Source organism: Pagrus major, chromosome 10 (genome assembly GCF_040436345.1).
Source record: "Pagrus major chromosome 10, Pma_NU_1.0".
Lineage (NCBI taxonomy): Eukaryota > Metazoa > Chordata > Actinopteri > Spariformes > Sparidae > Pagrus > Pagrus major.
The window spans coordinates 5980944-5999018 of NC_133224.1; the positions used below are offsets into that span (position 1 = coordinate 5980944).

General features: G+C 40.7%; 1 protein-coding gene across 2 annotated transcripts; it reads left to right on the forward strand.

Moving 5' to 3' along the window:
* The first annotated feature begins 2826 nt into the window (after window positions 1-2826).
* khnyn (KH and NYN domain containing) lies at window positions 2827-14070 on the forward strand. 2 transcript variants are annotated; one of them, XM_073474734.1, is made up of 10 exons: window positions 2827-2984; window positions 4123-4155; window positions 5277-5526; window positions 5970-6104; window positions 8147-9945; window positions 10073-10203; window positions 10698-10794; window positions 11549-11656; window positions 11855-11956; window positions 12034-14070. In XM_073474734.1, exons 3-10 carry the CDS (start codon window positions 5314-5316, stop codon window positions 12404-12406), a joined length of 2958 nt encoding a protein of 985 aa, XP_073330835.1. In that variant the 5' UTR covers window positions 2827-2984; window positions 4123-4155; window positions 5277-5313; the 3' UTR covers window positions 12407-14070. The 2 variants fall into 2 exon arrangements, with proteins under 2 accessions (XP_073330835.1, XP_073330837.1); XM_073474736.1 differs by lacking the exon at window positions 4123-4155 and having other exon boundaries at window positions 2969-2984.
* The last annotated feature ends 4005 nt before the right edge of the window (window positions 14071-18075 follow it).

Genomic DNA, 18075 nt, shown 5'->3' on the forward strand with positions numbered 1-18075 from the left:
AACGGCTGCTTGTGTGAATGTTTTCAATTTATCAGTGGGTTGGGTTTGTGTTTTTGGTGAGATGTGATTTAATTTTAGTAGATTTCTTTAAATACATTCATTCCTCTATTTTGGTAAAGCTTGAGCGTGGTTTAAAGATGAGTGAGACGAGTTAAGCTCCACTTGGTTTCACAGTTTTACATTTTTTTTTCTTGCTTCAAGTCATTTTTTTAAAATTATCTTTAAATTACTGAACACAGGGATGATATGTGACCAAGCTCCCCGGCTGTGATTACTCATCTTAGACTATAGGCACCACGACACCTTAATAAATGTTGTTGTTTTTTTAATATCACAATACAAGCACAAGCTTTTTATTATAAATCATACACCAAACATGATCTAGAAAAGACTGTGAAGACTAGTTTTGAGTGTTGCCAGCAGAGGGTGCAGTCTCCAAAATGGTTTACAGTAAATGGGTCGTTTACATAAAACAACTCAGTAACACCAAACCAGGATTACCTCATCCAATATACGAAGAGAAAAAATCCCTTCACCACTGACTTCATTACATATAAAATGTCCATGTAACTCTATTAAGTTCAATGAAAAGCATATAATTGAGTTGATGTGAATAAACTAAAACACTTTAATTAAGATGAAGAATTGTGGACATTTTATATGTAATTGAAATACATGAAGTCCACGTTTAAGGGATTTTTGAGTATATTGCGTGAGGAAATCCTGGTTTGGTGTTAGTCATTTACTGTGAGTAATTTTGAGGACAACGCCGTCTGCTGGCAACACTCAAAAATAGACTTTCCAGTATTTTTTAGCTCTTTGTTTTTGGGTGTACAATACAACTGCTCTGCCATAAAGTGCGATGTCATGCTCAGATGTTGCTGACTCTGTCTCATGGGTGTCAATTAAAGTGTGTGTTTTAACACTGAGGTCGTAGGTCCGTATTTCTGTGCTGGTACTCATTGTGTAAAATGGGTCAGAGGAAAGTTATGCTGCAAATAAAGTGACATATATAAGCTTGGACACGAGTGTAATCCGTGGAGTGGGGTGTTTTTTTATTGACAGTCAGATGACAGTGGATCAGCGGGTGTGTGCGGGCTGAAATGACATCACCGCTCTAACTTCAGGTTAAAGGGGAAGTCCAATGACTTTACACAATAAAAGTATGTTGCACGGGGAGTTCTCCTGCTTATGCAGCAGCTGTGGCTCCAGAGGGAAATGGTTCAGTCCGAAGACTCCAAGTGGTGAAATGAAACAAAACAGAGGTTGTGGAGTCATTTTCAGGCCCGTACTTTTATTTTTGGCGTCTGCTAGGAAATGTTTACATGCTTTAATGTTCAAAAAACACCATTTTTCTCATAGTATCCATTGGTGCAGCACCTCTATTCACCCTCTGTCTGAACGCTCCTGTCTCTTTAACTACAAATTGCCTGCAGATTGCGCATTTCTTCGCAGATTTAGCATTTTTTAATACTTTCATGGCATTTATCTAACATCTAAACCTTTTATACAATCAAAAAAACACAGAAAATCTCACTTTCTACGACCTGTGAAAAGAAGCTAAGCTAACCAGACCTGTGTAGTCCACTCCTTATCTCTGCTAAGGCTAGCACCTCACGGCTACATTAGCCGCTACTAGCTTTACAGGCCCAAATCGAGGAATACCTGGCTGCTAGCTGCGAGCGTAGCATGGACAACAGTGTTAAATATAATTATTGTCAAATCATGTTGAGACTTAGACTGTCATCAGCATTTTTTAACTAGATTGCGCCACGTGTTAGCTAGCCTGGGAGCTAGCTAGTAGTAGCAGGCCGCATTTTATCAGGTATACTTGCCCAAATCTCTAAATTTAACTGGCGGGAGTCACGTTGCATTGTGGGTAATGTAGGCTGCATAATGTGTTGAATATAAAGGAAGATATTTCTGGTCCTGCTGCATCGATTTTTAAACTTTTTTCCAGTTTTTCACACACACAAAAAAACTACTTGTTGCCTACATTTTTGTTTATTGTCAACCGAATTTTGAGAAATTAATAAAATGTTACTCAAATAAGGATAATCAGCTAATTTCTGGGGACTATTTTCAGCTGCGGATGAATCCATGTTCACGACGGTGTAGCTTATTAATGTTTAATTGCCTGACATGTACTTTAAAAGCCCAATTTTGTCCATTAATGTTATTTTACCTCCAACAAACACAGGAAGCAGAGTAGCAGGAGCAGGAGGTGACATCACTCTTCCTGTCTTTGTCACACACAGACTCCTTTAAGTCTCTAAAAAACAAAGATGGAGATTTTGAAACCTTATTGTAAACAGATATGAAGTGTGGGACACACACAGACAGCCTCCTCTGTGAAGCCTGTCTGTCTGTGTGTGTGTGTGTCTGTGTGTGTGTCAACCAAGAGTTAACAAAAAAAGAAAGAAAAACTCCGCTGCTGACGTCAGTGGAAATCCCCTCTATCTGCTGTCTGACTCTGACACAAAATCAACATTACAGTTTTAAAAATAAATGTAAAAAACCATATCCCATAAATATAAACTTCTATATCTTATTACGTATAATAAAAATGATAATTAATGTTTAATAAACGCACCGGAAATCAACTTTATACCAGCTGTTAGTGTGAACTGAGGCTCATTGTGAGTGTGTTTTCTTATTAAAATGATATTTTCAGGATGGTTATGTGGCCTGAAGCGTCCGCCCCGCGTGTGATATGAGCCGCGTGTGCTTTTCCTTTAGTTTCGGTTTTGTCTTCGGGGTTTCCGAGCAGACTTCCTCATCCGCCCCAGAAGGCAGCAGGGACGGTCGCCCGCCTACAAGCTGGATTTTCGGGTCATTTTGTGTCACTGCGTGCCCGTGTTGTTGAACTCTGGACCGATACATGTTGTTGTCTGATGATTGCGGAAGCGCGAGGCGAGCCGCGCCGCCTCCACCGTCGCTGGAAACGAAACTTCAGAAGGCGCACGGGCGAACTCGAGGCTCACGTAAGAAACCCCGCTCAGAAACATCGCATTTTAACGCTTGTAATGATTTTTACGTGTTTTATTCCGTCCCGTCGAGCGGATTATCCGCTTCCTGGTCCGTCGTAGTCAGAAACGCGTCCATCGGCGCGTTTATATTGAGATTTAAGTGTTTCACAATACGCACACAAGCTGCCAAAATTGTCCGATAATGCGCCATATTTTGACGCTTTTTGAAACCGTCTTAAAGCAGATTTTAGTTGTAGCTGTTGTTGTTGAACAAAAGAAGAGAAGTTACAGATATATATGTGTTTATATTGACGAAGAGACAGCCTTGTTTACATGGTGGAGTTTGCTCATCAGGTACGAAGTGGTGTGTGTTTGTACTTTACTGGAATATTTCCATGTTATGCTGCTGTACACTTCACCTAAAAGGGGGATTATTGTACTTTACACCCTACTAGTGATGTAGAAAGTACCCAAGAGACATATATGAGTAAAAGTAAAGATATCGTGCGGGAATATTACTTTAATAAACGTGTAACTCACTCATACGGTGTGCACTAGTCCAAATTAGGTAGGGATATTAGGATAATTCAGTGTTTCACTTGTTTATTCTGTGATGTATCTGACTTTTATTCACATTTGACTTTTATTTTGCATATCCATGCACATGCATATATATACCCATATATGGGTAATTGTGAGTAGTGTATATAAAAGTATCTGATGTTAAATTAAAGTATCAAAGTTAAGTTTCTGGTTATTAAATGTACTGAAGTGTCACAGTAAAAGTATATTATGCATATATTTACAGGTATATAAAGATTGTCGGATCCGATATTTAAAATGTATTCGATCATCAGAATCTTTTTTTTTTTAAACTTTTAAATTATTATTATTATTTAACTTATTTAATGTTAAATTGCATTTTATAACTGTTTACAATGTGGTGCTCTGGCTCTGTCGCACTGAAAGGAAGTAATTTAAAGGTCATGTTGATAACACTTGTATGTCTTTCTCTTTAAATGAAACATCTACAGAGCTTGTAGAAACGTGCGGAGTGAAACTACCTCTTTTCATTAAAAACAATACCATGATCGTGAATGTATACTGATGTAAATGTCGGCTACAAAATGATGTTTTGTTTATCTCTGTGTAGGAATCCTGATGATGGCTTCCTGCTTCTAACAAGGTTTGTTGTTATCATGTGTATCATCTCTGTGTTTAGAGTCGTGGTAGCTGCTACTTTGTGTTGCAAGCTCGAGTCAGCAACGTTAGCGCCGACAAACTGGCAACCACTTGTGAGGGAAGGTGATCTGAACAACGGCGGTGCTGTGAGTTAAATGTACAATATATGTGTCGAAAACGTGGTGAAGTGGATCTATAAAGTGGCAGAAAATGGAAATGCTCAAGTAAAGTAGGCCAGAGGTCGGTCACCTCAACAGATTGTGTTTATTTATTTATTTTATTTTACTTTTTCATCTTTTTCATATCAAGTTTTGAGTCTTATTTGCTATTATTACATGTTTTTACTGTAAAAAAAAACAACCAAACTTCACTGAAAGAGGCTATTTAAATAAAAGTATTATTGTTATTATTATAAATAAACTTAGTTATATTCCATCTCTGTACTCTACGACATTAACCTGACAAGTAAAGTTAGTTTTCAGATTAAGATTTAACATTTGTCAGAGGTTAGACCAGTGGTTTACTGTGTTTTGTTCATTGTTGCCTGGCTCTTCCGTGGAGTCTACGTTCACTCATGGACAACATTGTTTGCAATACAATAAACAATAAACATTAAAGCTACAACATCAACATTGCAGAGAAGAACTGAAGTACGATTAATCGATTTGTTTTCAACCATTGAATTAGTCGCCAACTATTCTGATGATTGATTAATATATTTGAGTATGTTTTGAAGGGAAAAAAGTCAAAATTATCCGATTTTAGCTTCTTAAATGTGAATTTTCTGTTTTTTTACTCCTTGATGACAGTAAACCGAATATCTTTGGATTGCGGACAAAACAAATGACCAAACAAATAATCGGTTAATCAAGAAAATGATTAACAGATTAAATCGAAACAGCAGAATCAGAGATATCACTTGTTTTATTCCACGCTTTCTTCTTCCTTCGTAAAAACCCGGCGCCTACGTTACCCACAATGGAGACACTGAGCGACATCACTGGAGGAAATTTATCAGGTCACATGCAGCTTCCTCTGGAGCCTCAAACGGCTTTATGCTACTTGTTTCGTGGGGATCAGTTGTGTTTAAAGATTTGTTTCTCGAATTGTGTTTTTTTTTTGCAGTATGTTCAACTCTATGACACCGATTTAAGGACAAGGGATGGACGACGAGAGAAGTGATGGCGAACCGGAGGTGGTGGATGAGTTCGCGTGTGCCGGGATGCTGCGTGGCTCTCTGACCACGCTGCACGGCACCGTGGAGCGGATCTTTGGCGTGGCGTTCGGCATCGGGGCGGATGATTTGTCTCAGGGCAACAACGGGCAGATCTGGCTCAAAATGCAAGGGCGGAGCAGCGGCGTGAAAGCCGCCAAAGTAAGACACGATCGCTTCGTTGAGTTCCTGATCGTGAGCCAGTTTGTGAGACTTGATTTGTTGTTGTCATTACCGCCAGTGTTAGTCTACAGTGCACTCAGATAAGAGGCCGTGTTCCTGAGAAATGACTCATCGAGGGTTTTAAAAGTTGATTGATAAGTCATGGTGGAGTTTCAGTATATGTGTACATGTGGTCGACCTGCTAACACATGACTGACTGACTCATGAACTTAGATGACTTAAAACTGAACTGCAACTGCTTTTTGTGTCAGTTGCTCTGTCAAAGCAACACATTATATTATATATTTTATTTTAATGTGTTCTCTCATTTCTATAGAATAGAAAAATATATCTAGATTCTGCTCCTACTACAGTATTTTCCCCCACTACTGCAGTAATAGTACAACAAAACAATACTGATACAAAATGTCTCTGTGTCGCAGTTGTTTGTGAAGGGAGTTGTGAACCAGGAGGAGCAGCAGGAGGTTTCCTACCCGAGGCTCCTTCACTGTGTCTTCTGCGGAGCCAGAGGGCTGTTCATGGACTGCCTGATAAGAAACACCTCGGCACATATAGTGGTGAGTGTTGCATTGTGGGTCTTTTGTTTCACATTTACGTTTACGTAAAGAGAAGGCGGAAAAAAAGGAGACGTTAGAACAGAAACTTTTTTCATCTTTACTGACCCAGAATAAAGAAGGAGACACATCAAAGAGGATTCAAAATAAGCCAGTTGTTTAGAGTCTGAAGTGCTTCGAGAAGATTTTTCTGGCATGTGTCATGAAATACTGAAACGTGATTATATAAAACTGGAAACACTCGCAGAAGCATGTGATCTAGAGCAGGGGATTTCACAGTCTGACACTGTGGGTCAGTTAGCTGTCGGCTGCAACTTGAGCCCCTTCTTTCTTTATATCTCTCAACATTTTGGCAAACTGGCATCTTTAAAAGGAAGCCGAATTAAAAAATAGCACTTCCTGTTTACAGTCTACCCCTGGCTGTACAGACAACTGTCGCTGGGAGACTTTGATCTTGACGAAAACTTAAAAACGTCATAATTCTCAGGCAGGTTCTGTAGTCACAAGGGGAGTATCTTTAATCTATGATTTCTGAGCAGATTTATTGGTGTTTATTCACAGTGGACAAAAGAGATAAGTCATGCTAAATCTAAAAATACATGCAGCCTTGTCTGTGTTCAGATTTGACTGAGAAATGACTCAAAGAAGGAGTACGAATTGTGACGCAGATTACGGCATACGCCTCGCATCTCCGTGTCCGCCCCCCCCCCCCCCCCCCCCGAGGAGGCGTGCCTCAAAGCTTGAAAACCCCCGATGCAGAGGTTAAAGGTCACATTGATGACATTTAAATGTAGACATATCTAACTTGCAACCACTTGACGGGCCGATGAATTGAACGACAGAGGTGTTGTGACGTGAACGCAACAGAAGGAGGGAGATTGAGCGGCACATTTAGTGTCTGAATGTTATCAATAACACCTTTTTTGAAATACACTGTATAGAAAAGCATCTAAAATATGTTACAAGCAAGGGTTGGATGAAACAAGACAGATCTAATTCATTACCAGCTAGAGTTTACAGAATTACGTAACAAGCTTCCTCATATTGATTCGCATCATGTGGCCTGGTAGTAAAACTTACACAGTACATAAGCATAAATTGTGAACCTTGGAACGAGCCAAGGTAATAATTTCTAACCTCTCATACCTTCCCATTAAATCTGCTCTATTATACACGCACAACTCTGAATTATCACGTACTTCTGTCCCCGTCTGTACTTCACACTTAAAGGGCTGCTATGTAGTTTTGTAGAAGAAATACAAACTCAGACATATTTATTTTTCCCATAACTGAATAAACAAGCTGTTCTCAGAGGAGAATAAGGTCCAGAACACTGTTTTTCCCCGATGACGCAACAATGATATTGACTAATAATGTGGTATCTTGGGATTGCATTCTTGTTATTCTTACAAGAAATCACATTATTAGTCAATATCACTATTCTGTCTTCTGTCATCCCAAAAAAATGTGTCATCTATACCCTATGTGAAGTAACATAATTATAATTATAATGCTGTGATGTCGTCGTTGGGAAGTTTTACCCTATTGCTAACATGTTTTGTTAAAACTTAATGCTGTCATTAAGAGGATGAAGATTAATTAGGGGTGGCAAGTATTTTTCTTGACTAAATTCAGTCATTATCTACTCACCCTCATGCTGATGGAAAGTTTTTGTAGTCCACAAAACAACAACAGTGTTGCAGCATTCTCCTAAACAACTAGATGGGGACTTGTTTAAAGTGTTAAAAACATAAAATCGCTTCATACAGTTCGTCCAGCAAGTGTCAAGAAGCCCCGAGATGCCAAATTGATTTTTTAAGCCGAAATCTTTCACTGTACGTGCTATGCTAAAAGTGTTAGCATGCACCCCGTCTGGAGAGAGTACACCAGCTCGACTGTGCATCGAGGGTTTAAATACCATCTTTTAAAATCAGTTTGGGATCTGGGGGCTTCTGGAGACTTGGATTAGGTCGGACAAGCTGTATGGAGGCATTTTAGGTTGCTGTCAAGATTAACGTCATGCTCTTTTCCTCTCGCCAAACTAGGTTGGCTCGACAGGATCCCTCCTTATATCAGGTCTTACGGAGCCGGTGGTGCGAGCCTACTCCCTCGTCACAGAGCTGGTGGAGAGGTACGAGGGCATACAGTCCAGATACTCTGAGACTGGGGACAGAGGCACAGGCGAGTCTCTGGATTCACGCCGGGCCTTCAAAACTCTTGTGGAGAACTGGGAGGACAGGCACATCCTGGATCTACTGGTCTTACCGGGGTCGGTGAAGGAAATCCTGCTGGATTTGGTGAAAGAATCGGGACTTGGATCGAACCCCAGCCCAGCACTGACGGATGGAAATGCAGGGGCACGATCGCTTGAGGATTTAGAGGGTAGATGGGACAGCACTACTGATCGGTGGGTGGAAGGGATCACTGCAGGTTTGGGGATTGACGCTGCAACCAAAGACTCCTTCTTTCAGGCTTTCCCCACGTCCGCAGGCGCTCGAGGGAGAGCAGAGGGTGCTGAGGAAAGACTCATCCGTTCTCCGCAGGAGGTGGGAGAGGAAGAGCAGCTGGAGCAAGTGGCAACAGGAGGTACCAATGTGACAAAGGGAGCAGGGGTGGAGGAAGAACAGGAGCTGCAGTTTTTGCTTCTTTTGAAGTTCTTCACAGCGATGGGGTACACGGAGGACGTCGTGAAACGAGTCCTCGCACGAACGGGACCCAAAGAGGCCTCGCAGATCCTGGACGTGGTCCAGCAGGAGCAGGATCGCAGTGACCAGGAGCAGGCAAATCAGCATCGCCAAACCCAGAAGAATCAAGATGGTGTTGCCTCTAATCAAAGCGAGAGGAACCGACCTTGCGAGACGGAGCACAGAGAAGATGTGGAAATGGCAACAGGAGGAAATAACGGAGATGTGGGAGATGTTCGTGAGAAAGGGGGAGATGCAGCTACAGGCAGCACAAGTCCCTTTAAACAAGAGGGTAGTACCGAGGAAATGGAGGAGGGACACGAGGAAGACTTTGTCTTAGGAGTGGTGAAGAAAGCTGCAGCCAGCTGCGGGTACAAGGAGCAGAAAGTCGCCAAAGTCTACAACATGTTGCCTGATCGATCCACTCACCAGCTGCTCCTGGAGCTGCAGAGAGACGGGAGCAAAGAGACGGACGCCTTCAGGGAGGGACCGAGAGAGATGGATGATGTGGTGCTGGAGAATCCAAAGGTTGGACCAGGAGAGAATGAAGCACGAGGAGAAAGTGAGCTATTCATACCTGCAGAAAAGAGAGAATCAGATGACAAAGGATGGGAAGTGGTGCCAAACCGAACTGGACCCGTTGCAGAGCCAGATTTGTTTACTTGGATTGATAAGCCCCAGCAGCATAAGATGAACACCTCAAAGCCAAAGCGACACCAGCCACCCAAGTCTCAAGCTCTGCACCAAATTGTCCTTCCAGAAGTGAAAGGACCACCCATGCCTACTTACTCCTCATCCTTAGATCCTCCACACAACAATTTCCAATCCAACAAACAATACGGACAAACCAACTACTGGACTAATCCACCCACCTCAAAACAAAACCATCCGACCCAAGACAACGTCTTAAATCCAAAGCCCCGGTCGGACTTAAAACGAGCACTCCAAGCCCCTCAGCCCCCCATCTTCACAGGGAAAGACTCGTCTCCCACAAGAGTGAGGGAAAGACAGGGCTTCGTGGCCGCCTCGTCAGTGGTGGTGACAGGGGAGCAGCGTTTCCTGGAGGGCCTGCAGATGCCCTTTGACCTTCAGCTAACAGACAAACCCGGGGACCCGAAGCTGAGGGAGATCATCATTGACGGGAGCAACGTGGCCATGAGGTGGGGAAGGGAGTAATGTGTATAATTTATATTTTAGGTTGTGTTTTTTCCATGTGCTACATTCGTACCCTTTAAATTGTCTTAAATTTGACGTCTGTTTTTGAAAACTGTTCCATGTTTTCCACAGTCACGGGTTGGGACACTTCTTCTCCTGTCGAGGCATCGCCTTGGCCGTCCAGCACTTTTGGGACCGAGGCCATCGTCACATCACTGCCCTCCTGCCACAGTGGAGACAGAAGAGCGACCCCAAGACCAAAGGTAACATTTCCTTTTCCTCGTGTAGCGTGGTAGATTAAACGATTAGTCGATGGATACAAAAGTTAATTTACAACTATTTTGAAAACTGATTTATCGTTTTCAAGCAAAAAAACATCAAACATTTGCTGGTTCCAGCGTCTTAAATGTGAGAATTTGCTGCTTTCTTTTTCATTTATGATATTAATTGAAGAGTTTTTGGGGTTTTGGACTGTGACTTCTCCAACTATATTAATCAGTTGATTAGCTATCTCCTGTAGCATTTTGTTAAACATGTTGAATGGCCAGAAAAACACTTGAAGTCTCATTACCTCAGTTACACCTTGTCAAACACTGTGTGCTTGCTTGCGCGTGTGCTGCCTTTATTTGATTCTGAGTCACATGTTACAGAAAAACAAATCAGATGTTGGCAAACTTGTCAGTGTGTGGGCGTGTGTGTGTGTGTGTTTTCCCTTCAGTGCAGACTAAACATAGTGTTGTTTGCTCCTGCCTCACAGAGCAGCACTATCTGGGCGAGCTGCAGAAGCTGGGCCTGGTCTCCTACACTCCCTCCAGAGAGGTCCAGGGCAAGAGGATCAGCTCGTACGACGACAGGTAGACAGTCTCTGCTTAAAATAACAGTGTCTGTGTTGTGATAGCAGGTGGAAACAAAGAAAGTTACTGGTTTCACTCACTGGCTGGTGAAATCTGTGTGAACGTGAATGAGAAACACTCTCATCTCTGCCGTCTTACTACTCTAGAAGCCGTTTAAGGTCCGATGTGGAGGATTTAAGGGGATTTAGGAGGATCTATCAGCAGAAATGTAATAAGATATTCATAATTATGGTTTTAGTCGTGTATAATCACCTGAAACTAAGAATCACTGTGTTTTACCATGAAATTAGTCCTTTATATCTACAAATTGTGTTATTTTTTGACCTACTGTGCTGTGATTGGCTACTACGTGTTGTCCTGCGCCAAGATTTTAGATCTTAACATCAAACCCTTTAAAAGAGCAATTTGAATTTGAGTTTTAAACATTCAAATAATAAACTTAATTATCAACAGTGTGAAGAAACAACAGTGTTGATGTCAAAGACGTCTGTTTGTTGTGTTGCAGAGATGTCTACTGAAGTTAGCATGCTAACCAGCTAGCCCCCAGCCCCCTGTAAATCGCCTCCATACTGTTTCCCCTATCTTCAAACTGGCATCTGTAAAATCTCTCAGTGTTCACGCCCGCATGTAAAATATACTAATCGTCATACAGGATATTATCAGCATATTTTTACCATTAACTGTGAGCATACTTAGTGTTCTCCCTCTCCAGTGCAAACACATGATATACTCAGTTTGTTCCCTGTTTCCACAGATTTATGCTGCAGCACGCACAGAAGACAAACGGCGTGATTGTGACGAACGACAACCTGAGAGACCTCTCAGATGAGTCTCCTGTGTGGAGGGACATCATCAAAAAGAGGTATAAAGAGTCAACACATCAGTTCAAATGTGACATCTTCCACAGTCTGAATCAGAAATGTGTCATATCAACCAGCAAGACAGAGTCGCAAGATTTGTTTGGGTACATGATAGAAGGATCTGAATACTTCCTTCGGCTGTCTGTTTAAAGGGATAGTCCCCCTATTTAAAGTGGTATGATCCCATGTTTCTACCCCAGACTTCTTCAGTACACGTTTGTTGGGGATCACTTCATGGTGCCAGACGACCCTCTGGGCAGAGGAGGGCCTCACCTGGATGACTTCCTTCGCTCAGAGCAAAGGTATTAACACCCACACATTTAGAATATCATACTCTATAATGTTGTGTCCTCTGAATTATTTCTCTATTTCTTCTCAGGACTCCTTACCCAGGAAACCACTCTTTTGCCGGCGTAGCCACCAACTTCCCTTCCTCCAAACCTCCCCGCTCCCAAACTGAGGTCCTGAACTTCCGCGACCGAACGCTGGGTGGAGCTCTGGATTCGACACGTGGAGAGAGTCGGGGTAGGGGGCGAGGACATGGGAGAGGATGGGACGCAGGACACCAGCACAGGCAGGTTGTTGCTCCGGGTGCAGACAGGAGTCCAGAGAAAACAGCCAGCCTGAGGGAGCAGCTCTGTCAGGTTTTTGCGGGTCAGGACAACATGGTGGCGCTGGTGCTGCAGTGCCACCCGGCAGAGACGGACATCAATGTGCTGTCTGATCTGATCTTGGAGCAGCAGCAGGACTAGAGTCTTAAAGTCTTGGTGTTTTCCGTGGGTTAATACTGACTTTTTTATGCTTTATTTTGCCCTGGTTTGAGTTTCCCACCAAAGCAACTACAAGAAGTCACACCGGCTAATCATTGATCTGCATTAACAAGGACCAACTTGTTGTTCAGTCCAAAACACATATAATTTATTGGTGGTGTCCTGCATTTGAATACATCTTCTTTGTCTCATATATTGCTGTTTCTTTTAACCATCCCTCTACCATGCATCTCCCGTTAATTCAAGTTTGATTCAGCAGAGCAGCTAATGATGCTAACCGGGATAGCTCTGCCCTTTTGTAATTTGTTTGAAAACTCCCACATGATGGACGTACAGCAGATAACCAGACAGGGTTTTTTTTAGCCATGTTAGCATGCTAATGTCGGCTGCTGGATGCATTACCATGACATTTTCTGAAGACATTCATGTTGATAAGCGGATGAATCCTGATGTTTTGATGATCCCCCACATTGATTTTTGACCAAATTCCTGCAGAACGAATTACATTCCCATCAGCCTCTGGTGTTCTTTGTGATCCATGCTAATTAGCAAACGTTAGCATACTAACACATTAAACTAAGATGGTGAGCTTGGTTAACATACTTGCTAAACATTGGCATGATAGCATTGCAGTTGTGAGCAAGTTAGCATGCTGATATTAGCATTTAGCTCAGATCATTGCTAGGCTACCAGCAGTGGTGGAAGGTGTGTTTTACTGAAGTGCTGCTTTATACTTCTCCATTTTTAAGAGGGAAATACTTTTTTACATTGTATTTCTTTGCCAATGCTAGCATGCTAAACATATAGACATGGAAAATCAGCATGTTAGCATTGGCACTATGAGCATGTTAGCTGCTTCACTGAGCTGCTAGCATGGCTGTAGACTCTTGTCTTTTTTAGCGTCTTTTTGTTTGATTTGAAAAAAAAAACACCAATTTGTAAAGACGGCTATCAAACATCCTCCTTATGGGTGTTTTAGCGGCTCGATGTCACTGTTTTTCATTGTACAGCCATGTTAGCAAGATAATGAATTCTCACTCGTGTCTTTTACTATTGTTGTAGGGTTCATTAAATGTGCCATTTAGAAAAAGAGCAATATCAAAACAAATCTATTTTTTCTGAATTGTAAACCTGCTAAACTTCAAAAAATTTTCAACCTGGTTCTTTTAAAACTATCACAGACAATAAGGCGTGTGGGTAATGCTGGATAAAGTTGTAGATAGCTGTTGTATGAGATGGTTTGGGTCAAAAATGTAGATAAGCACCACCAGCTGTGGGGATGGATGTCATTTCCCTATGCTAGAATAATACTAAATCAATCGTTACAATATTCTGTGCAGTCGATTTTATATATTTTTTAACTTATTTTAACCAGGTCTGAGTTTGTCATGACTGTAGCGTTGAGCAGAAGATCATTTAGAGTGTGTCTGGATGAGGAAACAGAGCTTCATGAGCTGAGAGATGATAACAAAGTCTTTCATCCTTATGTATGATTGAAGATCAGACCCTCAATCCAGCCTCTCAAAGTTCAAAACATGTTTGCAATGTTTATATGTATGTACATTTTATGGCTTTAAGAGGTCTGCCCATGTTTCTGTACTAAAGTATTGTTTGATTCAAATGATTAAAAAAAATCTAAAATGGTCTTTAAAGTGTTTGCGTGGTGTTTCTGAATGTCAATCTAGAAAATTGGAAGACCAAACCTGCGTATCTACCTACTTTCCCATCAGCATGAAGTTGAGTAAGCTGAATTTTCAATTTTTGGGGTGAATTTACCCATTAAGTATGCTTTCATTTGGTGATTTTAAAGGTCAAACAACAAAAATTTGGATGAATCTGGATAAAAAGTGATAAAAGGGAAGTCAACGTTACATATAATCGAAGTCCTAAATACATGTTCACATATAGACAGTGAGACTCTGTTGAAACTATTCACGAAACTTTCCACCAGAGGTCGCACTTCACCACTGTTTAGAGTGACTATGATGCAGGGGAAGATGCTACAAATTCTTTCTATGAAATGAAATGAGTGATGCATCCATGTTTTATTTCCTGTTTCTGCGCTCTGCTAACAGCTTTAGCCTCAGTTTCATGTTAAAAGTTCTCTGAAGTGATTTGAGATATTACAGCCTCAGTTTTCATGTCTATGTGTTAGCAGTGGTGGAGGAAGTATTCAGATCCTTTAGATAAGGACAAGTAGTCATACCACACTGTGAAAACACTGCAAGTGGAAGTAATACAATGAAAAAGCATGTTTGTATAATCAGTGTAATGCACTTAAATGTACTACAAGGAACTTTTAGCTGGTTAGGCTTCTTTATGCCCTACATAAGCAAAAAAAAGACCATCAGCAAGAATATTGTCTATTTCTATACAGTTTGGAAAGAAGCTGCTCCGTATCTCTTGCCAGATGGCAGCAGGACAACTGGCTGATTATTATTTTGATTGTTGGCTTATTATTATGAAGACATAACATCACGAGGCGATGTTGATAACTTTAGCTTTAGCTCAACAAACAAATCTGTTAGCCGTAGGATTAAATGTAACGTGGGTGCATGAACAGTAACGTCACTAAAACAAACTTTATTTCACCGTCGTTACATTACAGTTATTAATGTTTCATAGCCAGAAACAGATACATCAACTAATCGCTAAACAGATCTGTTTAAAAGAGAATAATAACAACCAAAACAAAAGCACGCGATCAAGATCTTTACGACACAAGGCGGTGGTGCTCATACCACTTTTGACCACAGGGGCCGCCAGAATCAACAGAAATTAAAGTTCTTTAAAGCAGCTTTAAAGTATTAAATAAATGTACTTAATGCAGAAGAATGGCCTCTGTGACTGTAACACTATCATATATTAAATAATTAATGAGATTATTATTATTGATAACTGACTGATTGATCGTTTGATTGGTTTGTAAACTATTTCATTGAAGAAATGAAGAACACAATCCAACATTTGAAGTCTTCATGTACTCCCACACTATTGGACAGCCGGATGTCTGCAGTATATCAACTCAGCGAGCCTCTTTTATTGATTGCCATCAGAAACACTTAGTGAAGACCAACCTAATCCAACATAAACAACTCGAATGAGATGGCACTACAGGTAGCCTGGAGGAGGATTCCTCTCAGGTGAGGTTTTCTCCTAAACGGCGGAGAAACAAAGGCAGTGGAGGAAACCGAAGCAGCTGCATCTGTCCTTCTGTTTGTCGTATTTTCCCCCGTCATTCCTTTCTGTCTTCTTCCGTTTCCTGCTGTTTTGTTTATCCACAGCTTTAAAAAAACGATCACACAGTTTATTCACTGTACATACATTTGTTTTATTTACACAGGACAATAGAGATCGAGCCATAATGTAGGACGACCACTTTCTTTTTTTGACTCCACACAGGAGGTTTAAGTGGCCTCTTTCCGAGAATAGATGCATATTAAACCAGTTAGGTCAGTTGTAAACAATAGTGAAAATAGACCGCACGTCTATTTTGAGAACATCCTGAGCAAGACAGAGGGAATCTTGACAGGAGGCTCAATGGACCAGCCCAGTAAATTATATCCAGCACGTCTGGTGACTTCTGAGTCACCTCTGCAGGAGTTTAAATTAAAGTGAGCAGCAGTGGGTGGTGATTGTAGGTCTGCTCTGTCTTTGTAACCACCAGTTTAACATATTTGCATACTGTACTATAATGGGGAAGTGCAGGCAGGTAACAGTGGAGACAGAGTGAAATCATCACAGGATGAATGTTATGTATTAGAAACAGTGACTCTTAATATGATGTACAAAAATTGCACGACGTCTGATAATGAACATGATAAAAAGTCACAGTGACATCTGTGTGTTGTGTTGCAGAAATATCTACTGAAGTTAGCACGCTAACCAGCTAGCCCCAAACATCAACACACCCCTGGTGCTCTGAGCTCCTGCACAGCTAACTGAGCTAACAGCAGCTACAGTTAGCAGCAGTTAGCGGTTACTTTGGCGATATGCTGCCCCTTATTTGTTTTCAGTAAGAATTTGAAAGGTGGCTAATTCTTACATGTTGCACCGTTGAGGCAGGATGCTACCTGCTATAAAACGGAGAAAAAGTAGAAAATGATGAGGAAGAAGAAGAAGAAGAAGAAGAAGAAGAAGACAATGTAATAACTAGCTAACTAGCTGGCTACTACCAAAGTGTGTGGCTACTGCTGCTACATACGCTGTAAATTTTAAAAGTTCACTCTACTTTAAGAAAAAAGTCTGGAAACCGATAATCTAAGTAAAATAAGTAAAGTAGGCTATTGAATTTACTCAAGTAAAATCACTTTATAAGATTTTACAGTGTAGAGTCATGTCAGAAGGACAAAAAAAGAATGATAATTATTGTTTTTAAAGTGCTGATGTTGGAGTTTTTGGGGATTTTAAACATTTTTTATGGATAATATTACAATAGTGTTGTTATCATGAATTTTTTTGGCCATGGTAATCATGTAGTAAAACTCTGATATGGAGACAGACCTGATTCAGTTAATCTGATCAGAATCAGGTTTATTGCCAAGTAGGTTTCACATAGAAGGAATTTGCCTTGATGTTTGTTGTGCGTAACAATAAACATAATAAGTGAGAAGAAAAACAAAGTGCAAGCACTACAAAAGTCAAGAATCACAAATAGAACAGACATTTACAAAAGGAAAATACTGATTATATAATCAGTGATTAAAAAATACACTTTCTCTTGAAAACTTTTGCTGAAATGTAAAAACATGTACCTCTAAATCGATTGGCTAAGTGTACAAAGTACCTCTGGGCATCACGCAGAAAGCTCACTAAGAAAATTGATAAACAAGTTAACCTTTCTAGACGAGTCACATCTATCACGGCATACATCTAGCAATGAAACAATGCATCAACATTGAGACTTTACAGTACATGGTTTCCATTTGGCACTAAAACCTGCAGCTGCTCCGTCTTTACGACAGTATGAGTGTGTGTGTGTTTGCTGATGTTGTAAAATTGGTTGTTTGGCAATATAGGGGAATATTGTCACACCAATAAACATGTTTGATTTGAAAAAACAAATAAGACCAGAGGGGCACACGGAGGAGAGAGAAATAGTGTCTGCATCAGTTTATGAAGCTATTTATACAGGATAAGTTGGTTAAACATAGAGAGCATGCTCTTTTAAAGTAGTGTCTCTTTGTTCTCAGGTCATTCAGACTCTCCCTGGTGAAGCTGGTCATGATATCTGCCTTGTTGACAGTTATGAGCCTATCTGCAGTACGATGACATTCACTGATGGCTGATGGTTATCTGTTGTGTGGTATTAACTTTGTGAAGACACATTCATGAGCTACAGACTCCTGACAGTCCATCCATCTGATTATCTCATTATCAATGAGTTGGCACTTGTATAGAAGACTAAAAGGGGCTTTGAAGCAGTTACTTTTTCAATAAAGTTTTATTTTGTGAAAGGAGGTTATATTCAAGGTTGTGTCATACATTTGTAGAGTGACTTTAAAACTATTTAAAGTTTAATAGGTACAGGCTTTGACATATGGAAGCCCATTTCCACCAGTTAAAGAAAAAAATGATGAGAACTAAGACTTGATGGAAAAAAAATCCAATAGTAAGTCATAAGATAAAAAAGTCATGATTATGAAATAAGA

Coding starts and splice junctions, on each gene's coding strand:
- khnyn (XM_073474734.1), top strand. CDS start 5,314: ATGGACGACGAGAGAAGTGATGGCGAACCGGAGGTGGTGGATGAGTTC. Junction 6,105..8,146: donor ACACCTCGGCACATATAGTG/GTGAGTGTTGCA, acceptor TCGCCAAACTAG/GTTGGCTCGACAGGATCCCT. Junction 11,957..12,033: donor TTCCTTCGCTCAGAGCAAAG/GTATTAACACCC, acceptor ATTTCTTCTCAG/GACTCCTTACCCAGGAAACC.